Source organism: Mustela nigripes, chromosome 3 (assembly GCF_022355385.1).
Source record: "Mustela nigripes isolate SB6536 chromosome 3, MUSNIG.SB6536, whole genome shotgun sequence".
Lineage (NCBI taxonomy): Eukaryota > Metazoa > Chordata > Mammalia > Carnivora > Mustelidae > Mustela > Mustela nigripes.
This window is the reverse complement of record NC_081559.1, coordinates 18,490,159-18,517,941: the sequence shown is the minus strand read 5'-3', so window position 1 is coordinate 18,517,941 and position 27,783 is coordinate 18,490,159. Positions and strand designations below refer to the sequence as shown.

At 35.6% G+C, this 27,783-nt stretch overlaps 2 protein-coding genes across 15 annotated transcripts in view; one reads left to right on the top strand and one right to left on the bottom strand.

The window, feature by feature from the left end:
- Positions 1-27,783, bottom strand: part of CREB1 (cAMP responsive element binding protein 1) — a 62,672-nt gene that overhangs the window by 12,998 nt on the left and 21,891 nt on the right. For 3 of the 4 annotated variants that reach the window (XR_009403021.1, XM_059393321.1, XM_059393320.1), the window contains exons 3-8: positions 24,972-25,118; positions 24,189-24,230; positions 18,129-18,229; positions 12,073-12,215; positions 7,186-7,368; positions 5,028-5,178 (exon numbers count right to left, since the gene is read on the bottom strand). Coding sequence is in view for 3 of the 4 variants with exons in the window: in XM_059393321.1 (XP_059249304.1) it covers positions 5,028-5,178; positions 7,186-7,368; positions 12,073-12,215; positions 18,129-18,229; positions 24,189-24,230; positions 24,972-25,118 (767 nt within the window). In the remaining variant the exon portion in view is untranslated. The remainder of the gene's footprint in view (positions 1-5,027; positions 5,179-7,185; positions 7,369-12,072; positions 12,216-18,128; positions 18,230-24,188; positions 24,231-24,971; positions 25,119-27,783) is intronic. The other variant, XM_059393322.1, reaches the window with a different exon arrangement.
- METTL21A (methyltransferase 21A, HSPA lysine) overlaps positions 1-27,783 on the top strand; it is a 56,303-nt gene that overhangs the window by 27,437 nt on the left and 1,083 nt on the right. For 9 of the 11 annotated variants that reach the window (XM_059393330.1, XM_059393325.1, XM_059393323.1 and 6 more), the window contains one exon: positions 16,148-17,001. The exons of the other annotated variants lie outside the window; for them this stretch is intronic. In XM_059393330.1, coding sequence (XP_059249313.1) covers positions 16,148-16,800 — 653 coding nt within the window. In that variant the 3' untranslated portion in view covers positions 16,801-17,001. Of the gene's footprint in view, positions 1-16,147; positions 17,002-27,783 lie in introns of those variants that run through there. 11 annotated transcript variants of the gene reach the window in all.

Genomic DNA, 27,783 nt, shown 5'->3' with positions numbered 1-27,783 from the left:
TCTGATTATATGAGATTCTGGAAAAGGCAAAATCCCAAGGACAGAAAACATTTCAGTGCTTCCAAAGTCCGGGAAAGGGGGCAGAAGCAGACTACCCATGGGGTATCAAAGAGATTCATTCTAGGGTGGTGGGACAGTTTGGTAAGGCACTGTGAGGGTAGAAACATGGCACCATACATCTGTCAAAACCAAAAGAACTATAGAACTTTTATACTTTTTATAGTAAACTACATGCAATCCCAGTATTGAATGAAGATGGTGATGAATATTTCATACTACACGTGTGTGATATAATCTTAATCTTCTGGGGGGCGGGGAGGAACAGACCTAAACAGGTTGGAAAACAGTACTTTCACTGGTACTTTAAGGCTAAAAAACGATAAGAAACCATACATAAATACTGTATTGTATTTGGTAAATTTGTTTCTCACAGGTATATAAGTTAGCAATTTTGTAACTATTTTAAATGTATACTAGAGTTAAACATATATGTAAATTATACTTAATGGGAAGCCAAGTATGTATGAATCTGTCTATTTATATTCTTAACTCATTATTAGTCTTCTGACTTGTTAAACATTTCTAGCTTGTCATTTGCTTTGCTACTTTATCTTTTTCTTGGCTAAACAGAGGTTTTATATTTTTGTACAGTCAAACCCACCTAACATTTACATCTATTATTTTGCCTTCAGGAAATCTATTAAAATACTGCATTCTAAAATTGTAAGACAAGGATGTAGACTGCATTAATTCCGTAATTTTTTATTCCACCTTTCCCATGGGAAGAGCACACGTTCCCACTCCACTGACACTGGGCTTCTCCTTGTCTGTACTTTGGCCAGTGGTACGTAAGTGGACATGATGTTGATCACCATCAAGAAGAGGATTTAAAGAAACACTGTCTTTTTTCCTTTGCTACAAAAATGACATGTCTCAAAAAAGGTGCTCCTCCTGTAGCTGGGAGCATGTGGAAGAGAGACACAGCAGCTGGCTTGCAGCTGTCAAATGTAACGTGAGGAAGAAATTTTGTTGTTCTAAGACACAGATTTTGAGGTTTCTGTTGTTACTACAGCAACAAAAATTAAAATAACAACCGTCTATCCTTTCTTTTAGACCACTTATCACTTCATTTCTGAGTAAATGGTAATCTGAACAGTGTAGAATTGGGGGATCATAACTTTTTTCATCAAATTTCAGTTTAAGATAGGCTGTGTTTGAGATACATATAAGGGACATTCATCCTAGTGAGTATGTTCAGGAGGAGAGTGATCCCCTAATTTTTCTACTGAAGTGTACCCCTAATGGAAGAGGAAATTCTGGGGACACAGCCCAAAGCAACCACTGCTGGTGTGAACTTCTTTTAAGTCTCTTACCTTAAAAATATTTCTAATTTTTGAGCAAGATAAACATTCGAGGAGAGCATTCCATGTTTACCTCTTGGGGCTACATTATCTCCAGCATACTATCATAAGCTCTGGTTTGAGAAGTACAGCAGGAGAGAGCTGTATACTGAGATCTCAGAATTAACATGTAGACAGGGCTTTGCCCCCAGATACAAGCTCAAGCCTCGGGTCTACCAATTTAAACGAAAATTTGAAAGATTTTATTTTTAAGTAGCATCTACAATGTGGGGCTCAAACTCATAACCCCAAGATCAAGAGTCATAGGCTCTACTGCCTGAGCCAGCCAGGCAGCCCTGTACCTAATTCTTTAAAGGTGTGACCTTTGGCAAGATACTTAACTTCAATCTGAACTATAGCGCCTCTGTAAAAGGGAGATAGGCTTCTCCCTCATCGTAGGCAATATAAAATATGTAAAGAAACTACGTTTGATGTCTAGCATCACTGGCCCTTAGTAAATAGTATCTTAGGAAAAAGGTCAAAGCCAGCATTTAGAATTAGAAGGTGTCAGCATATAGCTGATGCCTGAAATACATGGTTATGAATGAACATTCTAAGGGAAAACTTCAAAAGTAGTCGGAAAACCAGATGAATAAATCAGAGTTCAGGAGAATAAGTCAAAAGTGTCAAATATGGGGTACCTGGGTGCTCAGTCATTAAGCATCTGCCTTCGGCTCAGGTCACGATCCCAGGATCCTGGGATCGAGCCCCATCATCAGGCTCCTTGCTCCACGGGAGGCCTGCTTCTCCCTCTCCCACTCCCCTTCTTGTGTTCCCTCTCTCACTGTGTCTCTCTATCAAATGAATACATAAAATTAAAAAAAAAAAAAAAGTGTCAAATATTCCACAAAAGTAAAGTGAAATGAAAAGAGAATACCAGATTGCCAAGTGCGAATCTGTATTTTTTAAAGATATTAAGAGTACTATGGTGAGCATAGAGGCCAGATTCTAATGAATGGAAGTTGGAAAGAGGAAGCAGTAGTAACGTGGGAATAAAGGGTAAAGGAACTACAGCAGAGTCAACGGGAAGTCTCCTTAAAACTAAATCCAAGCAAAAGTATTTTATTAAAGAGACCATGCTAAAGATTTCAGACCAGCAAAGGTTGTTAGGAACTGTAGCTTTGTGAGCCCTGTCCCTAACTTGGAATATAAGTATAGGGGTGGGGGGGATACATAAACTAAAAAAATAAAGAAAAAAGGAAATTTGGTTTGCTAGACAAATGAACAAGTGTTCATAAATGGGCAGCTCTCTGCTCCATACAACAGAGCTGACAAGAAGCCATAGGGCTGCCTCCTCACCCACCAACTACACCACCTGTTGGTCTTTTCTGTATAAGGGGAAATGTCTATGGGGACTTGTGATGGTTGAGTCACAGACTCTAGGTTTCAGCTCAGGTCACAATCTCGCGTCACAGGAATTCTGCTTGAAAATCTCTCCATCTGCCCCTTCCGCACTCGCACTCACTCTCTGAAATGGCTAGATAAATCTTTAAATAAAAAGGTGCAGGGGGGAGGTTTCTGTCCCACAGAGGCAACTACAAGGACACAGCATAAAGTCCTTCTGCTGTTTTTATAATCAAGAAGGTTTTTTTTTTTTCCCCATCTGATTGCTTTGCTGTGTCTTGCCTAGAACTGGTTTATTTAGTAAGCGCTACTGTCTTAAGTTTTAAAATCTGGCCTTTACTTAAGACTTCTTAATCGGACTTGCTTCTAATTTTAGAAAGGGTTAAACATTTCTTCACAAACATTTTAAAGCTGAAAAGATGTAAATACAGTATTTAATGTATAATTTAGAATACATTTAAATGAATGCAGCTTTTGATGCTTCTGTTTATTATTATTACTACACCTAAGGAAAATCTTGGATTGATAGAGCACAACTAATATTCCAGAAAAAGTCCTGCCATTTCCCAGAGCTCAGATGTCATTTACTGATACTCTATAACAGGTATAACAGGTATTTTAGGGACAAAAGAGGTTGAGCTGAGTGGAAATATGAAACTTCATAAAAACAAACACTTCAATAAAGCACTACAGTTAAAGTGCTTTGAGAGGAATGATATCTGTCCCATAGAACAGCCATTTGGATGGGTGGCAGAATCTTTTTTTCGAAGAAGAAAAAGGAGGTTTAGAGGGGGTTAGTATGTTCTTCCAAAGTCACAGCAAGTAGAGTAGATCCAGGACCTGAATCCAGACTGTCTAAATTCAATCCCTATGTTTCTTTATGGCAGTGTTTGAAAAATCTTGGGGTCAAGAACAGAGGAGGGGCACCTGGGTGGCTCAGTGGGTTAAGCCTCTGCCTTCGGCTCAGGTCATGACCTCAGGATCCTGGGATAGAGCCCCACATTGGGCTCTCTGCTCTGCAGGGAGCCTGCTTTCCTCCACCCATTGCCTGCCTCTCTGCCTACTTGTGATCACTGCCTGTCAAATAAATAAATACAATCTTAAAAAAAAAAGGGGGGGGGAGCAAGAATATTTTCACCAATTTCAAATTTTATCTTTATAAAACTTTATTTTCATTTTCTATAGTTTGTCTTAGGTCATTTCCATTTTAAATCCTCAGCTAAATATTTAGATCCTAAACTAAATAAAAATACTAAAGTAAATACAATAAAAACATTTTATTGTTTTTTGGGGGGGAGGGACAGAGAGAGGAAAGAAAGAGAGAAAGAGAAAATCTTAAGCAGGCTCCACACCCAGTTTTAGAAGCCTAACCTGGGGCTCTATCACACAACCCTGAGCTCATGACCTGAGCCAAGATAAGAGTCGGATGTTTAACCTACTCACCCAACCAGGTGCCTCTTACTAATTTTTTAGATGACAAAACCATTTACAGCTATAAATTTACATTATGAGAATTACTTTACCCACACTTCATACATTTTGTTGTGTAGCATTTTCATTGTTGAAGACTAACTCTATTTTAAGATTTTGTCTAATAACAAGGTAATCTTAGATTTAATCTATTTTTGATGACTCTTTAGGTACTAACTTGTCAAATTTGAGTGAAGATAATATTAATTAAAACATGAACTGGCCATCATATTTCCTTTCTTTTAAATAAACTTAACATAAATGAAATATTTGATATTAATATACATACCTGAAACTCTTGATCTTCTTGAGCAATACTATTCATGAAAAGAAACAGTATTTAAATAATCTAGGCTGCTGGTTAGAGCATAGTGAAAATGTAAGAGTTATATATTAAATCTTTCATGGAATAATTACACAAAAGAAAACTATGTTACAGATTGACCCATGGGGCTCCTGGGGGATCCGTGGGTTAAGTATCTGCCTTCAGCTCAGGTCATGATCCTGGGGTTCTGGGATTGAGCCCCACATCGGGCTCCCTGCTTAAGTGAGGGGGTGCGGCTGCTTCTCCCTCTCCCTCTCCCCCTGCTTGTGCTGTCAAATAAATAAGTAAAATCTTAACAAAATAAAGATTTGACCCATAACCCCATTAGCCATTTCATAAGTGCAGATTATTAAAAAAGTTTTAACAAATCCATCAATTCTACCAGAAAAAAATTCATTGCAAAGATTCAATCAATTATCAAATTCATGTCTGACAGAATCTGAAGATGACATGACCTACCACAATCTAAGTAAATGCAATGGATGTACCTGTTCTTCATTAGGCGAACCTCTCTCTTTCGTGCTGCTTCTTCAGCAGGCTGTGTAGGAAGTGCTGGGGAGGATGCCATAACAACTCCAGGGGCGATGGTGCTAGTGGGTGCTGTGCGAATCTGGTATGTCTGTACATCTCCAGAGGCAGCTGAAAAGAAAAACAGTGAATATGGCATAAGACACAGAAGCATATGACTCAGTAAAACTACATGTGTCAATCATCAATTTAAACATATACTTTGGATTGAAAAGGGAAAAAAAGGAACATGATTCTAACTAAAACGCTGAAAGAATCAGCACTCTTTGGGTCATTACTGACAAATAATTTTCAATTTAATATATTTATTAGTATAGACACTTGGGTGAAAGAGCCTTAACCTAGGTCTGCCGGGTCTTGTATTTATCTCTCATTGGAATGTAGTTCTATTCTGTTGTTAACATGCTTACCAACCTTAAGTCTAAAAGTAAGTAGGGCACAGCTTGGATGATCTTCCTAGATAGAGTATACTCCTCAATGTCTTCCTTTGATATTGGTAAATTCATATTAAAAAATTTCAAGTAGACTCTTGCCACGACATAAAAACGACCATGATTTTTCATAAAATAGCAAAATGGGAGAGAAAATAAAGCATTATGGTCAACTATTATAAATTTCTAATTGAAACAAAACTGAAAGTATGAAAAAGTGTACCACTTGATGTCAATTATATTACTTGTTTTAATGTAAATGCTAATTGCTAAATAAACTGAAGTTTTTTCTAAATGATCCATCACTTGTAAAAAGAAACACAATCATTATCTGTCAAACTGCTTCTAAAAACAGCTTAGTAATATGCCCTACTAAGAATAAGGAACCTAAAATTATCTGAGAGAATTTGAAGGTCTTTATAAATTATCCATTTTTGCTATTAATATCAATTAAAATGTGTGGTTGAGTGGAAAAGATTTATATACTAAACATGTTACCATCTTCAAACTGACGTTCAGAATTCAAATTCACTGACATCCTGCTTTACAATTTTTGAGTACCTGCATGTAAAGTGAAAAGGTGTTTTACTCCCATTAATAAACAAAATATTATCTTCTTCAAATATTATTTGTTTAGTAACAGAATATGTTCTGTAAATACATTAGGGCCTTTAAAAGTAAACGATGACTCTCTAGTTGGTGTTTTAGGATTATTCAAAAATTATCATCCATGCTGAAGGGGTACAATGGTCATTATTTAACAGAGGCAAAATATATTATTATTAATAAAAATACTTTTAGATACAGATTTTAACATTATTTCCTCAATATGCAAATTTCAATCAGGCATAAATTATATTCTTAAAATATTCAAATGGATTCAAAGAAAAATGGTCAACTCCTATCCATAAAGATTCCTAAAGCAAGAAAAATAAATAAATAAATAAAAACAGAAAAAACGCTATTTCAATAGTTCATCAAGGATTTAACTACTACTTTTTCTCCATAGACCAGCAGACATGCACACTGGTATAAGACTTTTCAGAACATACTGTTTTCATCTGAAATAAAATGATGATCTTAGAAATGAGGATGTAAATTTTTTGAGCAAAAATCCGAAAAACAGAATTTTGAACCTTCAAAGATTTCTTTTTTAAAGTAAGCTCTATACCTAATGTAAGACTTGAATTCAGCCCCAAGATCAAGAGTTGCATGCACCAACTGAGCCAGTCAGGCGGCCAGAACCTCTAGAGATTCTTACCAGTGATTTAGTATAACTCTTTATTTGACATGTTAAAAAAAAAAAAAAAAAAAAAAAAAAAGGCACAGAGAGGTGATTCTTACTCAAGATCACATAGCAAATCTATGCAGTTAGATCCAGAATCTAGCTTTTCTAACTCCTGATTTCACTGTCGTGCCCTGTAACCTACCCTGATTCTCCTATCCCCAAATGCTGAAAGTGTTAAAGATGTTATATTTTTAAAAGAGAAGACAGTTGTTTTTATGCCATGACATTTGGGTCCAACTGGAATAATGGAAGAGTTCATGGAGAACATTTTCTATAATTAAAAAAATTAACTGCATTTTCATAGTGCTTGGCAGTATCATACTTACTTTTTCTGAGTTTATAAACAAGTTTTAACCTTTCAAAGAATTTACCACACTTGTGAATTCTGAATTCTCTCACCTTGAACGACGACTTGGTTGCTGGGCACTAAGATCTGCTGTCCATCCGTGGTCTGTGCGTACTGTAGGATGGTAGTACCCGGCTGAGTGGCGGCTGCATTGGTCATGGTTAATGTTTGCAGGCCCTGTACCCCATCGGTACCATTGTTAGCCAGTTGTATTGCTCCTCCCTGGGTAATGGCAACTAAAACCCAATGGATTTTATTGTTATCAGTTTAATTAATGCCATGTAAGACTTACAACACACTAAATTCAAAGTAGAATAATGTGTAAGAAATAACTGAGGAGAAATTATTGTAACAAATAACACTAGCAAGAAGATTTCGTATACTCAGGTAACTTTCTGCTCTGGAAACCCACATCCAATTGCTATAATACAAATGCACTCTATGTATTATAATTTACAGTAATACCCATTAACAATTAAAAAAAATAAATGAGAAGATGTTAAATTCCTTTCAAAGTTGTTTGGTTCAGAAGAGGTACCACACTGTGATCCATACTTCCTTTATTCTAGTCTTACTTAGGCCGTATTTTAACTGTTTGATATTTGCTGCTCCACTAGCAAATAAATTTCTTGAAGGCAGGAAATGTGATTTTTCTTCTCTACTTTCACATACTTAGCACAGAAATGGGCAGTAATAGGCGCCCAATAAATGGTTATTTTAATGCATAATTAAATAAAAACAGTTCAGTAGTGCATTCTGTTCTCCAACTCAGCTACCAATGCATAAACTGTAAATTACATATCCATGCATTCTCATACAGGATCCTTTGATTATTCACTAATTAACCATACATCATTCATCTTTTATGAAGTAATCTACTTTGGCTCACACTAAAAGATATTTCACTTTATTAAAAAAATGAATTCAACTTTATGCTACAGTACATGGAAAAAGTTAACAGAAAGAAGTAGGTTATTATTTTTTTTGAGTGAAAGCAGTCCTTCAGATACTACAATCAAGATAGGCAGTTGGATCCTCTCTAGACACTCTCCCTATTAAAAGTTTTCTGGAAAGAGGCCTAAAAAATCACAATATTACATATAAAATTGCATAATGGATTTTAACTAAATAAGTCAACAAACTTGCGACTTACTCAAGTTCCTTTTTTTTTGGTCTGTTAGAAGGGAATTATTTGGGATCATTTGTTAGCCAGCTCTAGGCAACTAATATCCTGAGTCGCCTATATAAAGAAAATGGATTATCTACTGTTTGGTCAAGAAATAGTAACAGTAAGTAAGTATGATTTGGTTTACAAATGACAAATGATACCTATGGAAATTAAGATACTGGCATATACAATCTATTCACTTTAGCCATTCCCGTAAGTTTTACTTATCTTTGACAACTAAAAAGGAATATATAAGAACTATTCTGAGATTAATATTGCAGGTAACTTGAAGGAATCAGAAGGTTAACAGAATTAAAACACAATTTCTCATATAGAGTTAATAAGCAAATTCTACTGCCCTTAACATACATAGCTTTCTTCTTGGTTATATAACAATAAACTCAAGGGAGAAAAGAAGTAGGAAACTAGAAATCAGACCTGGGTTCTAGTCCAGATTCTATCACTAAATTGTTACTTGAATCTATTATCTCTTCTATAAAAATAAAAATACCTGGTTCTAGGCACTAAATACAACTATAAAAATTAAATGAGATCACGTAGGTGAAAGTATTCTGAAAACGCAAGTCTGATCCTATCAGATGTGTTTTTCCCTATAACACATATTTATATACTTTATAATTCCAAAAGGATTTGAGAGGTCTTTCAATAAAACTAAATTCATTAAAACAAGAGGAAGCGAGAAGTCAAGTAACTGATGTCTCTAACCACAGAGGTTCTACCAGAAAATCTAGAAGAGAATACAATTAAACGTGAACTTAGCTAAGATTCTGAATAGCCAAAGTAAGGAGGAAAACATCATGGGTTACACTTGTATTTAGTGAAACAAAAAATTCAAGTTCAAAATGATAGACACATATGTTTCTACCTTAGAAGAGAATCTCTCAAATAAGACTATCAGGAATAGTAAACCAAGTAATAGATAAAACTACTGACAGCATTTAAAATGTAAAAAAAAAACCAGTTTATGGAAGGAATACAAACTGGTGCAGGCACTGGGAAGGGAAACTGGGCAGGATGTGCTTTGATTCAACAGTTCCACTCTTTGGATCCTATCCAACTGAGGTCCTACTACATATATAAGAATCTTCCTGTCACAGTGCCTGAAACAGCAGAAATGCCTTAAATGTTCATCAGTGTGTGTGGGGGCGGGGAGGGAATATTAAAGAGGGGGGGAATGTTTAAATAAAAGTTATATTTATTTTATTTTTATTAATTTTTAATTTTTTATTAACATATAATGTATTATTAGCCCCAGGGGTACAGGTCTGTGAATTGCCAGCTTTACACACTTCACAGCACTCACCATAGCACATACCCTCCCCAATGTCCATAACCCCATCTCCCTCTCCCTACACCCCTCCCCCTGGCAATCCTGTTTGTTTTGAGATTAAAAGTCTCTTATGGTTTGTCTCCCTCCCGATCCCATCTTGTTTTATTTATTCTTTTTCTACCCCCAAACCCCCCACGTTGCCTCTCAACTTCCTCAAATCAGGGAGATCACATGATATTGTCTTTCTCTGATTGACTTATTTCCCTAAGCATAATACCCTCTAGTTCCATCCACATTGTTGCAAATGGCAGGATTTCATTTCTAAAAGTTATATTTATACAGTGAAATACAATACAGTTGTTAAATTGTATACATCTGTAAATATACATTTGACTATAGTATATAAATAATGTAGGTCTCACTTGTATCAAAATACATGGTAATATATTTATGTATAAATAGAATGAAAAAGAATGGATATATACTAAACTTTTAACTACCAGGGAGAGATGAAAAGGATTATAAATTAAGAACTATATAGGGCACCTGGGGGCTCAGTCATTGTCTGCCTTCGGCTCAGGTCATAATCCCAGTCTCCTGGGATCAAGCCCTGTGTCGGGTTCTCCACCCAGCGGGGAGCCTGCTTCTCCCTCTCCCATTCCCCCTGCTTGTGTTCCCCCTCTTGCTGGGTCTCTCTCTAAAATAAAAATCTTAAAAAAAAAAAAAAAAAAGGAATGTATAATGATGTATATATTTAAATAGTCATTACATTGACTTTTTTTCATTAGAATGATTCTTAATGACAATCAAGAACATGCTACATCAATTCTGTCAAGGCTCTATGTAAATAAGGGATATATATAATGTAATAAAGCTTTAAAAAAATCTGAAGTATTAACCTTTAAAACCAGCAATTTTTAGTTCCTGGAAGAGAGTGGTGTATCAAATTAAATATACACATTTCTAATTTCATTTCCCTATTTGAGATTCTAATATGCCTATTTCCAAAAGAGCATGCTTTCTCCTGCAAGCAAGAATCCCTACAATCACTGAATCACTGTCACTAACAGAAGTACACTGTATCCCTCAGGTTTCTCTTGAGGCAGGGGAAAAGTAAAGTTCATGTATCAATGTCTCAGCATACATACATCCGGAGTAACTCAAATTATCTGGATATAGGGCTAAAAATACACACATCTGTGTCCAGAGATAATACCTGTTTCTCTTTGTCAACAAAGAACTCAAGAAGGAAAAAGGGGACTGAACTCCAGTAAGCACAGAGTGGACAGGAACGTTAGTCAAAAATGCTATCCTTCTGCTCACTTTCCAAAGTTTCAGCTTTGGGAGAGCTAAAAAGTCTGGTACTTGGGAATCTGCTTTTAATACAGTTAGAAAGCAAATTAGTTATGGTTAAACCAAGGTTGAGCTGTACTGTGAAAACTATTAACTTGGGAGTCAAACTTTTACACATATTCCTGACACAGACCACCCCAGGGTATTAGAAAATTAATGCAACAAGGGAGTGTCAATGTGTACATTTGATTTGTAGTAAGGAGGAAAAAGGGGGAAAACCACATAATGGGAAGTACTGGATTTAATGGATAAATCAAAATGAAGAAATCTATGTAAGAGGCACTCTGGGAGTCAAAAGGTATTGGGAACAGATAGAAAAACATACCATTCACACAAATGCCTCTGATCAAGCAAAAGCAGAACTGGAAAGATAGTTAAAAGATTTGGGTGAAAGATAAGAAGAGAGACCTAAGTATCAGACAGAAACAGAGACTTTGATTAATTTTGCACACACACAATAAAACCTTTACTTTGTGTGAGCCAATTTCAGCAGTCCTTGTCTATGTTACCATAATTCACATTACATTTTATATTAAAAAAGAGTAACTGAATGTCCTGGTAGACTGTGACCAAGCCTCTCAACCCCCACCAGAAAACATTAAATATGACTTTAAAATGCTACTTTTAGAAGGGAAGGCGAATTAATAAATAGATGAATAGTGAGACCATTTTTGTCCTTACACATAACCATGGAATGGTTATCTATCTTATCTGAAGAAGTATTTCCTTTATTAGCGTCATATATTACACAAGGACTAAAATCTAGAGTTTCAAGCAGTGGTTCAAAAAACTTCCAAGACTCTCCTGGCATCTGCACAAAACAAAGGACCACCTGAAGGACTAACATGCTTGAGCAGTACTAACAAAAACCCTGAATAATGTAGGTCTCACTTGTATCAAAATACATGGTAATATATTTATGTATAAATAGAATGAAAAAGAAAAGAGTGGAAGAAAAGAAAATACTTCTGTTACACAACTTTGCATACTGAACAGTAAAGGAAATATAATAATGGCATTCAAAACTGAGAAAAGGTTGGCACTTGTAGGATTCCTTTAAGGAGAATGCAGCAATTAGCTTTGTTTTTTTAAATCTCATTTTCCAAAGCAGAAATATCTTTTACTCACTATACTGTCCGCTGCTAGTTTGGTAAATTGGAGTTGGCACCGTTACAGTGGTGATGGCAGGCGCTGAAGTCTCCTCTTCAGACTTCTCTTCTTCAATCCTTGGCACTCCTGGTGCATCTGAAGATAAGTCATTCAAAATTTTCCTAGAAAAATAGAAATCTACATTAATCAAAATGAAAATGACATTTACTGGCTAAATATACATAATAGTAAAAGAAAATGGGCAGAAAGCTGCTAATACTTACAGCAGCAGTTAAAAAAGACTGTATTTATTTATTCATTTGAGAGAGAGAGAGAGAGAGATAGAGAGCGAGCGAGCAGGCCTGTGGGTGGGGAAAGGAGCAGAGGGAGAGAGACAAGCACACTCAGTGCTGAGTGTGGAGCCCCACGCAGGGCTCAATCTCGTGATCCTTGAGATCATGACCTGAGCTGAAATCAAGAGTTGGAGTCTTAACCAAATGAGCCACCCAGGTGCCCAGGACAGTAGCTTAAAATGTAAGAACAAGAACAGACCATACATGGATGAGAGATCTAAATGTCAAAATAAAATCATACAAGGACTTAAAAAAAAAAGAAAAAAAAAGAAATGAATTTCTCTTTAATCTGAATGAAAAGGAAGGCTGTGATTGGAAATACAGGTGTAAGCAGAGATTATTAACACTGACTACAGTAAAAAAATCCTTCTGCAGGGCAAAGAACACCAAAAAAAAAGTTAAAAATGATTAATAATACTAGGAGAAAATGTTTACATATATTACAGATAAAGGGTCAATAGCCTTGATATATAAAGAACTCGGAAAAATTTAGGCAAAAATAAATAAATGAATGAATGGATGGATGAGTAAATAAATAAATACCTAAAACCTGATTAAGCTTTTCAATTCTCAGACTGGTAAAAAGTAAAAAAAAAAAAAAAAAAAAAAGTTTAACAATACATTCTCTTAGCAAAACTGTAGAAAACAGACATTCTCACTATTTTGAGTATAAAATTGGCACAACCCTTCTGGAACGAATTTGGTGACATGTAACAAAACTACATCTTTACACAGCAATCTTACTTCGAGGAATACATCCTTAAGATATACTTATTACAGTACAAAAATACATACATAAGGTTATTCACGGTAGCACTGTTTGTAGCTGAAAAATACTGGAAACGGTTTACATAGGAAAGCGGCTGAATAAACTACAGTTCATCCAGATAATGGGTATAGCATGGTACCTTTTTTATAAGAAAGAAAGTAAAATAATATACATGCATTTGTTCTACTGAAGAAGAAACTCAGAAAGAATAAACCAGATAAAGTTAATGAGATTGCTTAATCCACTGGGATTGGTAAGAAAGAAGTTTTAAAAAAGGAAAAATTGGGAGGGAATACTTCTGAGCATGTGCATTTTTTGGTATAATTCTGACTTTTCAAAGAACCATGTTCATGTTTCACACATTAAAAAAAAAATCAAGGAGGATGGAGAAAAAAATTCTAAAATGGAATACAAATAAAAATAATAAACCTTACTGTATTCCAAATGAGTGGCATAATCACAGAAGAGGGGGGAAAAACCCACCTAAGTAATTTCTGACATCTTAAACTTCTAACAAACCAGCATGAATTAATAATTTAGCTTCAACAGTCTACCCAAACCCCACTGCTTTATGCTGCTATAGTCACAATTACATTTTCATATACTGTGTGTGCATTAACAAAGTCATAATTATTATTTTATGCATTTGTCTTTCCAATCACACCGGAAAAAAAGCATTTCAAAGCAAAGAATATAATATTGGCTTTTATATTTACCCATGTTAATTGCCTTTACTGGAATTGTAAAAAGTATTCTACTATTACTCTTCTAACATTTCTTTTGGCCCTATTTCCCCTCTGAAAATTCTGTAAATGCTTCTTCTACTGGAGCACCTCACTCTATTCCCCATGACTTTTCACCTTTCTCATTTTCTCCCTATTTCTGTTCTCTATTCTCAGTAATTTTTTAGTCCCCTTCCAGTTTACCAATTCTCTGATCAGCTACTCAAATCTTGTTTATCCCACTAACTGGCTGTTATTTATTTATTTATTTTTGGCTGTTATTTTTCTTAATTCCACTAATTGTATCTCTCATTTCTCAGACTTGTTAATCATTTCTTTTCCACATTTGTTTGTTTTCATTTAGCAAACTCCTATTCTTACCACAAGGATGATTTTTCTCTCCCTATCTCTTTGTGAATGAGAAACACAACTATTTTCAACAGCTTATAGACTGACAGCTGGTCAAAAGATCAACTCTGGGTTTTGGCCCAGGTTGTGATCTCATGGATCATGGGAGGCCTGCACTGGAGCTCTGCTTGAAGATTCTTTTCCTCTGTCCCTTCTCCCATGCATGCACTCTTTTTTCTCAAATAAATAAATAAACAAATAATTTTTTGGGGGGGGGGGCAACGGAGAGCATACGCTGATCATTGCTCTAGAACATCATTTCAAACTTTAGCACTGAAGCACTTGAAGAGCATGTCAAAACAGATTCCCGGGTCCTCACTCCACAGATTCTAATTCATTAGAATATGTGGTAGCGGCACAAGAAGTTGTACTTCTAACCAGATTCTGATTGCCAGTGTGGTCTCTGGACCACATTTTGAATAGTACTGGTCCTCAGTGCAATGTTTTTCAAACCTATCCTAAACTATGTATGGTTCACAACCCATACATTGCCGTGAAAAGAGTTACGTATGTTTGCAATCAACATGAAACAAATAAAAAAACAGCTGGACATCATATATGATAAAGGTGAGTACTGCTATATATTTTGCTTCAGATGCCTATATATAGGTAGAAATATGTGTGTACCTGTGTGTGTGTGTGTATCCATAAATGAATATAGATAATGTATATACAGAGTAAAATGTAAAGATATATCTTTTACTGTGCATTGTGGTCAAAATAAAAGTTTGGAAGCTAGTACTCTAGACACACAAATAAATCTTATCTTTTTCATGAAGCCAGTAATCACATCCTGTCTTCTCTTTTTAGTATCTAATATTGTTGACCTAGACCATTTTGGTCATTCTTGTATCTTGGGCATATATTTCACTTTCTCTCACAGTATATTCCAGATGTGGTCTAAGCAGTGAGATTAATTCCCTCCCTTAATGTAGACTGTCTATGTATATCTTAATGATAATTAAAGAGCACAATTATCTTTCAAAAATGAATTCTTAATCCAGAATCTTATACTTAAAGAACTGGTTTTTAGACTCAATTTCAGAAATTATATAATTATCACCAACAACGGACAGAATTTTCCTTGGCTATGATCTTTCAAAGCACTTATTCTCATATCCTTTAGGGCACTCTTTAAGGGCACTCTCCCTTAAAGTTCTGCCACGTGCAATCTGATAAACATGGCTTCTGTGTTTTTCAGCTGAACTGCTGGTAAAAATACCAAGCCAGGGGAGATGAAGTGAGAGCCCTTCAAGAAATTTCTCTGTATAATTTAATCACTATAAAGCTGGGTGTATCAATTAATCCCCATTTCTCCAACTTCACAAATGTATCATAAGGATTCTGTTAAAGATGCTGTTATAGTCAAGACAGAAAAGCTAGGTATCAAGAATTTGTAAGCCTAAAATAAAAATGATACATAATGATTTTAAGGGAAGATGTATTATCTTTCATGAACAGAACTCTCTAACGCAGGTGTGGTCTCAGGCATCTTCTATCTGATTATGAATTAAGGTGTTACTATTTAAATGATCCTTGCTAAGATACAGGTTATAACAAAAGATCTTTTTCAGCATAAAACTCTTGTTTTATTTTACTTTATGTTTTAAGACTTCATTTATTTAGAGAGAAAAAGCACAAGTAGGTAAAGGGGCAGAGGGAAGGGGAGACATAGAATCTCAAGCAGACTTCACATTGAGCAGGAGTCTGACTCGGGGCTTGATCTCTTGATGAAATCAAGAGTCCGAGTCATACACCTACCTAACTAACTGAGCCACCCAGGTGTCCTAAAGCTCTTATAAGGTCTACAACTAGAATTTACAGAACTTATTTACAACTATTTGCCTGAAATTTATATACAGAGAAGGTTTATGTCTCCAAAGCTGGTTGGATTTGCTTCAAGATTAAAAGTGTTAAAAACTGGCAGTTGCGGTCTTGCTCTCCGAGTTCCTGTTTCCCTCCTCGCGCCGCCCGGATGGCCTCCCAGAACCGCGACCCAGCTGCCGCCAGCGTCGCCGCCGCCCGCAAAGGAGCCGAGCCCAGTGGGGGCGCCGCCTGTGGACCCGTGGGCAAGAGGCTACAGCAGGAGCTGATGACCCTCATGATGTCCGGTGACAAAGGAATTTCTGCCTTCCCTGAATCAGACAACCTTTTCAAATGGGTGGGGACCATCCACGGAGCAGCTGGCACAGTGTATGAAGACCTGCGGTATAAGCTCTCCTTGGAGTTCCCCAGTGGCTACTCCTACAATGCGCCCACAGTGAAATTCCTCACACCCTGCTACCACTCCAACGTGGACACCCAGGGGAACATCTGCCTGGACATCCTGAAGGACAAGTGGTCAGCCCTATATGACGTCAGGACCATCCTGATGTCCATCCAGAGCCTGCTAGGAGAACCAAACATTGATAGTCCTTTGAACACACACGCTGCCGAGCTCTGGAAAAACCCCACAGCCTTTAAGAAGTATCTACAAGAAACCTACTCAAAGCAGGTCTCCAGCCAAGATCCCTGACTGTCTAGCCTCTCTTTTTATTTTGTCTTTTTATTTTCTCCTTAGACAGTCTGTCTTTTTCCTCATTTCTATCTAGGACTGTGTATCTTCAGCTGTGGTGTCATTTTTGTTTTGTTTCTGTTTTTTAAATTAAGTCTCTGGTTGAGCCCTTGTGATGAATATATTAAATAAATACATTGGATTAAAAAAAAAGTGTTAAAAACTAACATGAGATAGATTTCAAAGTTCAAATCTAAAATTTGCTATATTAAAAAAAATGAGCATAAATGCATACAACATATACTTGTTATCAAAATTTCTTAAGAATTCAAAGTCAGTTTGTTGATACTCATTTAGGATCCTTTATTTTAAAAGAGAAAAGGGTTAGCTTAGTAGTTGAGTGGAAAAAAATTTTAAGCATCCCTTTGAAAACAGAAATAACTTAGGCTAATAACAAGAAGAAATAGTAGAAGTTTGAAATTTGTTGAGCTTTGAAGCAAGCTTACGAGTATTTATGGAATTGCTCTTCCTGGAGGTATTTAGCATGGAGCCAATTTCTACATATTAAAAAAAATGATTTTGGTACATCTTCGAGGCAGGTCATAGACTAGACAACCTCCACAAATAAACACAAAAACTATAGTAGGGTGCCCTAAAATTAGGGGATATCAGCAAAGCATCATCCTGAAACAAATACTAAATTAATAAATAGCCACTAAATACCATGGCACAAGAAATGGTTTGCAAATGTGCTGTTAAACAGATAAATAGTATCGTGTCAGAACTAACAAATAACTAGAAATGCTATAACTTAATGAAATACATTCCAAATTTTTAAACAAAAAAGCAGCAGCTGGCATAGTCTATAAAAACAGAAGCAGAAAAAAAAAATCACTGTTGATCCAGGACTGTGCAGGGGAAAAAGTTCTCTTATTCTGTACAATAAACTTCAACTGAGAGAGAGAAATACCTCAAGATGAAGAAAAGTAAATTCTGTGGTCCCGAATTGAGCACCTAATTGGTCTTCTGACATCTTTTCTATTTTTTTCTTTTTAGAATTTATTTGTCAAGAGAGCGCGAGCGAGTGAGAGCGAGTGTGAGTGTGAGCCAGTGCACACGAGCGCACAAGCAGGGGGAGTGGCAGGCAGAGGGAGAAGCTCCCTGCCAAGCAGGGAGCCTGACGTGGGGCTCAATCCCAGGATCCTGGGATCAGGACCTAAGCTGAAGGCAGGCATTTAACCAACAAAGCCACCCAGGTGGCCCGATCGTCTAACATTTTTTCACCTCTAAGTACCTAAGGCTTACTGACATCTTTGATTCTAAATTCTTTAAACAATCAAATTCCATACCTGTAGGAAGGCCTCCTTGAAAGAATTTCTCTTCGTTTTTGGGAATCAGTTACACTATCCACGGACTCCTGTGAATCTTCACTTTCTGCAATAGTTGAAATCTGAAAATAAAGAAGAACTTTATCTTGATAATCGAGTTTAGTTCCCATAAAATTTTTATGAATTCTAAGAAAAAGTTAAATGTAAAAGGACATATATAAACCTTACACATGCCAGTAGAAAAAGGTCAATTTTTACGGGAGACAACCATAGAAGTCACATTCCTTTCCCCTTTACTTATTCTACAGAAGTCATGGGGCCTAAATTTTTTTTTTGTCAAAACCAAGCTGATGTGATATCCAAGTTCAGTTTCACCTCTTTCAGAACCTCATGTAACCAATCTTGAATGCAACAACATTACTGTCAGTTGTTTTCTTAAAATTGTTAGAACAAAACTGCCAAGTAAAATAAGGTTTCTGACATGATGGAGGAATAAATGAGCATATATTTAATCATAAGTCTACATAGTGACTATACAAATATTTTCCTTTAAACACTTATAAATATATTTACAACTGTATAAATAAGGATTGGTGAGCCCCCATCATGTTCCAGATGGTTGTTCCTAGCAAGTTAGTTTACATATAGACTTTCAAAATTGGCATTTGACAATTTTTATTAAGCAAAAATCAAGGTAAAGAACTGTGCATTTCTGGAAAAGTATCCCTGGACTGAAAAGTAAAAGATAAGCTGAACAAAGATTTTACATGGGATAATATTAATAATAGCAACTAGCATTTATTGAGAACTTACTATGTGCCAGATACTATGCTAAAGCACATACGCACATTACAGTAATATCAGGTTCTAAACAAGTACAATTACTATATCCATTTTGTAGATGGGAAGAACTAAGGCACAAAGAGGTTAAGTAACTCACCCAAGTCACAAAGCTAGGAAGTAGTGGAGCCACTGTCAATAGTTGGCATCTCAATTTTAGAGATCCTTACCAGCATCAAAATCCTGTTGGTTCCAATCTCAAACCAGTTTTGTCAGAAGGAACAATCCAGAGATGTTTTAGACTACAAGTTCACTCACCCACGCATATATATCAGAATATATACCATGAAGCTTCTCTAGTCTAATTAGCAGGAGTCTTCTGCTCTTTTCGAACTAAATGTGCATGATGCCGTCACAGAGAGAATAATTAGATTTAGTGAAGGCTAAAGAGTCTGTGTGGTTCAGCTCTGTGTCGAAATTTAGGGCAATGGCAACAAGAAAAAACATATTCAGAGGAACCTGAGGAATCCCACACGGACTCATATGTGGTCTGAGCTTATGCGTTCTGGAGAGTAAGACTCATTTTGACAGGGCACTTTGTAAAAAGGCACTCCCTTTAAAATGAAATTAGGTAAATCTAGTCATGCCTCACAGAATTTACCTACAATCAAATAACGTACCCCACCGAAACACTTTAAAGTTTAAGAACTATACTCTTAACGACATACACATTAATAGGCAACACTTAATGAATCCAGGAAAGACAGATAAAAAGATGTGTGAGTCTGAATTTAGTCTGTAATTCTGTGCAGAGTAACAGTGCTACGCTTCCTGCCAAAGGAGCACAGAGAACAATTCCCACCAACCTCAGAGGTATAGCAGAGGAGGAGCTATGAAGACCTTAGAAGAGCGTCTGAATTTCAAGGAATAACAAGACTGAACAAAGTGGACAGTACTGTGACAAGTGTTTACCTTCATAGTACTTCTCAGAACCTCAGTTCCTCTACTGTTTTCTGCCTTCTTTGCATGACTCTCATCCTTACAATCTTTTTTTAAGGACACATAGTGACATAAGCATAATCTCCCAAGTTGAAAGTCATTAAAATAATAATTTTAAAACATTCTATATAAGCTACCCCCAGGGAAGTTTTGAAATGAAATAAATTAAAGTTGCATTTTAATATATGGCCTTTGATTGTTTTTTTTTCCCAAACTCCGTGGATCTACTGCTCTTAGCAGGAAAAAAGCCTCCTTTTCTCTCATCTAAAAGATTTTGTGATTTCGGATAGAAGGAATTAATTTGTCACTATGTAGTAATTACAACTATTTTCATGTAAAGGGAATTCAGAATTATTCAGTAACACATAGCGAATATAACATTTTCTCTTTGGGAATATTATCCAGGGAGAATTTACAAGCTATGAAGCCACTTCCTATGGACTGCCTACCAAAACAAACAAAAACAAAACCAAAATCCAAAGCACACACTGTATCCACATTTCTGAGACTAATAAAAATCATGTCAAAAAATCCTTTTTATAAATAATAACTATTAATTACAATTTAAAATATAATTAACAGTTATTAGACATACCCATATAAAAATGATATCCCAACCATAGGTATCACAAACTACCACCACATTCCACTGGTAGAGGCCCTTCCTCTGGTCCCTTACCTCCTGTCACCTCTTTCATTAACCCTCTTCTTAGCTCCTTGAATAGGTCTTTAACCTTACCACTTAGAAGTTTGAGACATTTTCAAAAGCCATATCACAACTTGTAGATGTAAAGTTTTAGATCTTTATTTCTCAACTTTTAGTTTGTTAAAAACCCATACCTCCTATTTGTAAGGAGGACAATCTTCCCATTTTGAAGTTATTTGAAATTTCAAAATTAAATGTACAGTGACTAAAACCAAGTCAGATGCTTTCTCAAGTTACACACGGTCCCTTTGAAACTCAGACTTATGGTTTAGGTATAGTTATTTACTCCCTGGATCAAGAACATTAATAAACATCTAGAATAATGATTTCCAAATTCTTTTCACCTGCAGATCTTCCTTATAAACAAGAAAATTTTACATAAGCATATATATTCCCTCTGTAAATTTTAACTGTTGTTTTTATAATAAAACAGTTTTGAAAGAGAGGAGTATAAGTATCAAAACATTTGTAAATTTCTTAAAACATAAATCATCCCATTTTTTATAGAGCAAGAACGATGTGATTTAATATGCTTCATTAAAAAATCACTTAATATTTTATAACAGTGCCTCTGATTCTAAGCTTGGGCTTTTTAAAAACAGATTTAGCATTTGCTATTGTTGAAAAAGGGAACTCATGAGAAGCAGACATAAAAATAAGTGCATTTTTGACTGGGCTTACTAAATACAACATCGTTTTTTCATTTTCATCTACCAATTATACAAACTTTTGATGAGATTTACCTAGTGCATTTTCATCTCCCTGGCTTTTAATAATTGTATGCTAATAATAATAGGTGTTAACAGTTTTGTATTTTAACAAGTACAAAACCTACTGAAATTCTAGAAGACTTATGAATAGTTTAAAGAATTCTATTTCCAGAGTTTTTTATATATATATGAGTTTTGAGCTGACAAATTTATACTAACTGCAATTAAAAAAAAAAAGTATGAAAACATTTCCAAACTTCTTTCAAAATGCTCTCTCCACAGCACAACTTTCTTTCAAAAAGCAGTTAGTTATCCTCTTGCATTGTTAAAATGTCACTTTCTCCCAGGGTAGTTGAAAGGGATTTCTTCTTTCAAAAGTATAGATAACACATCCCTTCCAAATCCTTACTCACCATCATTAAAAAGACCAGAAACTTTGGAACACTTGTTTCATGTAAAACACAAACAAGTAACTCAGCCTCATGTTAGACCAGTCTTCAATACTTTGCTGCAATAATAACCACTGATCCTATTTTTGCACAAAAACTTATTATTGTTCCCATCATATTAAAAAGTATTATAAAGATTCTATCAAATGTTTCATCCAGCCACTCTCCCTTTTGTTCATTCTATCTGAACCACATCCCTTTACTATATCTTGATATATGAAGCACATTCGTACTTCTAAACCTTTGGGACTTGCTTTACTGCTTGCATGGCTTAGCCTCCTGCACTGCCTTCTGGTTTCTGTTCACTGCATTCCCTGACCACCCTACAGAAAACAGAGCCCCCTGCCCTCCACATTCTCTATCCCTTCCCCTGCTTTCATCATCTTCCCAGCACTTATCCTCACCTGACATATTTTATTTTTTCATTGTTTCTCTTCGCTCAAATGTGATCTTCATGAGAATAGAGAAGTATTATTTGTTCACTGCTGTCTTTCATAGCACCTAGAACAGTGACTGGCACATAGCATGTGATCAATAAAAATTCGTTGAAGGAATGACTGTAATAATTTAAGGTAACATAATCCATAATCCTGACACGTTTAAACTGCACTTTATTAAAAATGCATTTAAAGCACAAATTAAAAGTGAAAATGCCACTGTTAACTTCTATACGTTCATGTAACTCCTACTATTTTTGCAGGAATTCTCATATAATCTGTGAGACTTGATACACATAAGGATAAAATTAGGGCACTAATGTCAAGCCATATATGAAACACTAGCACAGTCTAATTTCTAATATTCTTAGATTAAAAACAGAAACAGATCCTAGTATCTTATTCTCACATTAAGAGAAATGTGTCTTGTATTTTTTGAAAATGATGTTCTAGAATACTCTTATTTTCCCATGTAGAAGTTCACAGGATCATTTCTCTGTTTAAACACATCTTTTCTGATGTAAACTACTTCCTAGTTACCAAAATACTAATCCCTGTTAACCAGCTCAAATGACCCATAAAGTTTAATATATTCTTCATGATTTAGGCCCTTCAAAGAAAAAAATAAAGTAAAAATATTGTGTCTCTATTTGTAGAATTCAGGTTTTCAGTTATAAATATAGCTCACCTTGATGGAAAAATGTGCTCTTGAGAAGATGAATAAATATTTCTACAAAGTTAATAGCCATATACTCCCCAGGTCCAAATTATTATTGTCACAAAGTAAAGATTAAAATTAAAAATATAATTGACAATTAAATATCACATATTATGACGAAAAATTATCATCTTAATAAGTTTAGAAAATTTTGGTGTGTTCTTTATAGAAAGGCCTCCTACTCGTAAGTGAAAAAGAGAAAGTAAGGATTAAATGTGACCGGGAATCTAGGTCTCCTGATTAGCAGGTCAGGTTCCTTCCACTATTACCAAGAAGAAAATGAGTGGGAAATTAGTAATGGCATTGTATGGAGAATAGTAATATAGCACTCAATGAAATAAAAACTGAGGCAAAGGATCGGAGACTATTGGCCAGTCAGTGTGATTTCACAGAAATGTCTAATTCCTTAGTTTTCACCAGGATGACACCGTCTCCATCTTGGTAACAAATTCCATTCCGAGTATCTTTCAGTATGTAAATTCACACGTGTTGATATTTTTACATGAAAACGTTCTTTTTTTTTTTTTCTTCCATGTAAGTGTCCAAGCGAACCAAAAGCATAAGTAGAGGTGGGTAATGGTGGCTCAAGGACTCAATAATATAATACGGCTGACTAAATCGAATATACCGTTTGAGGACATTAACAGAATGCTTCCAGGGCAAAGGAAGCACTTGTCCCATCTACAAATATCAATCAGTCTGGCTACCATACTCGAGGAAAACACAACAGCTCTCATCCACAGGATGATAGCAAGGACAGTAAAGAGCAATAAAAGCTACATCGTACAATAAATGACTGAAGAAAAATAGACATTTGTTTAGTCTGGACATTTTTTCTTTCAAAGTAGGAAGGGTGCAAGAGACAAGGGAGAAGTGGTCCAAAGGAGAAAGAATTAAATTTGCTTAATAAGTTTCTAAGGATGGAAGTGGGACCACTAGTTAGATGTTTTAGAAAGGTATATTCTGGCTCACCACAGGGAAGAACAGTTCAGCAATCACCCCTCTTTATAAATTGGTTACCTCGGGAGACAGGGGTTCCATTTCCCTAGTGTTCAAGTAACGCTGAACTACCATTTGGAGGAGAGGAGAAAAGATACGCAGGGAAAGTAAGCAATACACTAAGGGCTCGGCAGGTAACAAGTCCGGCCTAGACCTAGATGATCTCTACGATCTTTATGCAAACCTTAAATTGCATGTTTATAGAAGGATAACAACATAAAGAATAATTTCTCACCTTCCTTTCTAAAAACAGTTCTTTCCAAATCTAGGACCTAGGACTCACCTGAGTTCCGGAGAAAAGTCTTTTTAAGTCCTTACAGGAAGACTGTGAAGCAAAAAATATGAAATGGGAGGCTGGGGTTATGGCCTACTTGAATGAACGTTCAAGTCTTTTTTTTTTCTTTCAATAAGCTCACTGCAAAGATGTCTACTACTCGAGGTTCCCTACAGTTCAGTAGAGTAGTCACCTTCATTCAGAGCTCTGTGTGCTTTTATTTGCCCTGGATTCAATCCAAAGGAACAATCTCTCCAAAGAATTAGATAACATGCGCAGTGTAATCCCTGAATATATCATTACTTCAAAATTATATACTCTAACTTATACCCCTAGACATAGCTGGTTTTATAATGCTTTCTATGATCTCCAAATTCAAGTTAGTATCTTAGGTAATGTTATTAATTTTGACAAGGGCTTATTTTTTCCAATTGCATGTTTAGAAAATAAATACAAAGTTATTTTTGTTATCTCAATTTTCCTGAACTAAGGTATATCAGCCTTGGTCTTTCCCAAACATTTCCACTTTACCCCATGTACTTTAAGATTTTTTTTCCCCAATCAAGTCTTTTTCTTCTGTAGCTTAAGAAAAAGTCTTTTTTTTGGTCTGTTCTTATGTGTATATATGTTCCTATACATAAGGTGACTATACAGACGCAGCATATTCCTTTACCATAAATAAAATAAACTCTGAACTAGATATGTTCCTAATTCCATAACTAATGAAAGGAGAGAGATATGGCTATAAACGACAGTTATGAAAGTAGATGCAGAACTTTTTTATACACATACCTGAACTGTCTGGACTTGTGGAGACTGAATAACTGATGGCTGGGCCGCCTGAATAACGCCATGGACTTGAACTGTCTGCCCATTGGGCAGCTGTACTAAAGTTACGGTGGGAGCAGATGATGTTGCATGAGCTGCTGGCATAGATACCTATGGTGTTGAACATGGAAAAAAATTATCATCACAGATACCTCTTTGAGAGTAGTCACGTTCAGTACGAAGCAACTTTTTTAGCAGGAAAAAGATGACTTCTGCTAGCCAAGTATTTCACTGGTGTGAAAGAAACTAATGATTACATTTAATATATATTTAAAAAAAAAAAACAACTGTACATGCCCCCTCCCTTTCAAATCCTTCCAAATGACAAAAAACTATTTTAATGTAATATTTACAATTTAGGTTTTTTTGCTAATATTTAAAATTTGTAACACAGACTTCCTCTGAATACTAAATACACTTTAATTTGTATGGTGCTTTAAATTTTTCCTACCTGCTTTCATGTCCAGTTTCTCATTTTGCTCTTCGAAGAAATCATGACTGGATAATAAGGATTATCTCCATTTTAGAGTTAGAAATATCAACTGCTCAAGAGATTTAGTAACTTACCCAAGGTCAAGAGCTATGGTAGCTTTGAAGAAACATAAAAGTCTTCAGAATATTTTGTGTTAAATAACTCATATTCTAAAATACAACTGCTCTCAGACTTGGGCAAAACTTAGCGAAGTCTAGAATAAATATATATCTAAAAATGTATAGCACAGTCTTCTCTTTTAAACTAATTACAAGTATGCCTTTTATTAGTGAGAAAGTATTAATACGTATTATAAACTGAAATTTTCTACCCTTCCTAAATCAAACTGATATGATAGTTGATATTTTAAGGATTTATTTTCCTCTTAAAGGAATAAAAGAACTGAACTGAGTGAATTTAAGAGATACTAATTTTCTCCTGAGGCACAAAGAAAGCAATTTTAATGAATCAATATCCAGGTCCAAAGAGCTCTTATGTCATATCTATATCTATCAGATAGTATTTCTTGTTCCTATGCTTGAACACATTCAAATGTTCAATAATTTTTGCTCATTTGGTAAACAGTAATTGTGGACCCATGTGCTAAGAGCAATGTCAGAACTGAAACTACAAACATGAAGGGAATTACTGGGGTACATGTATGATGAAGGCATGGGGAAAAGAACACAAATAAATAAAATCCAGTGAAGTAATGAGGCTTGCCAAGAGAAAAATACACACACTGAGAAAAGCTACCCCACCTCCCCTAAAAAGGGAAGAATGCAAATTTGAAATAAAGATTACAAATTAGGCATATTTTGATTCCCAGGGGAGAGGCACAGAATTTGGGGGAAGAAGGGATAAATAAATGATAGCACTACTAAGTGCGTTACTGTAGGAATGTAGGAACCAGGGCAAGATAAAATTGTAACACCAACAGGCAGGGGCTAAATGAGCTCGTCATGAAAAACCATATATATTCCATTAAAAAAGTTGCACTATATCTTGAGGAGACTGGGAAAGGCACTTAACGGCTTTCAAACTCTGGAATATCACATGGTGAGGTTTGAATTTTAGATAGATCACTTCAGTGGCAGTATGAAAATCATCTATTTCATTGAAAGAACAAAGTGGAGGGGAGAAGACTGAGAAAGCCTATCTAGTAGTTAGGTGAGATGATAAAGCCAGAAGTAAAGTACTAGCTGTGGTACACAGGAGAATGAGAGAACTGATTCAAGGAAAATCCAGGAGGCAGACTAGAAAGAGCTTCATGAATGACTGCTTGAAGGAGGTGAGAGAGGAATCCAGGATGACTCACATATTTCATGTTTTGGTAAGAATCGATAAACTATGCTATCAACTGAAACAGAGAACACAAGAAGTAAGGAGAAGCTTGGGCAGGAAAGAGCCCTAATGAAATGAGAAGTTAAAACTATGAGTATCCATCTTTGGGCAGTTAGGACATCCCTCCTTAATATAATCATTTTCTCTCTGGCCACTATAAATTTTGTTTGGTTTTATCTGGTTCTCAAAATGTGGTCCATGGACTACCTCCAACAGAGTTACAACATGTGCCTATTTATAAAGTCAGACTCTTGGTGGACCTAAGGACACTTTCCCCTATACTGAAATTTGAGAACCACAACCCTAAGTTATTCAGAATATTTCTTCTTAGTTCCGTACAAAGGCTCTTCTGATATATGAAGCAATTATTATATCCTCTTCTCTATTTTACAGAATAAATATAACAAGCTAACTCAAGGAGCTGGTTAATCTCTTCTCTACCTGGATCATTCTACAGAACAGCTGTCTCATTATAACTTCGTAAACAATACAGATATAGAAGATAAAAATTTCTTATGTTCCTACCACTCAGAGATAATTGCTGTTAATATTTTTGCTGAAGATCTAGATGCTTTTAAAAGTGCACACTCACACTCAATTTTTATAACACACAATCATGGAATCTAATTTAATCTTTCAAATCCATTATATCTTTTCATACCATTAATAATTTTCTTAAGTGGTTTTAGGGCTGTACAATAAAAATTACTGTTTAATAAATTCCTTACTATTGGATATTTAGGTTTTCAAATTTGCCTGTTACAAGGAAGCTACAATGATCATCCTTTTACCCAACTCTTTAGTTAAATCCATAAAAGTTTACATTCTCATAGTCAAAACTAATATTGTTTTTTTCCTTCCCATTAAAAAAAAAAATCTCTGTAGGGGTGCCTGGGTGGCTTAGTTGGTTAAGCATCTGATTCTTGATCTCAGCTCAGGTCTTGATCTCAGGGTCGAGAG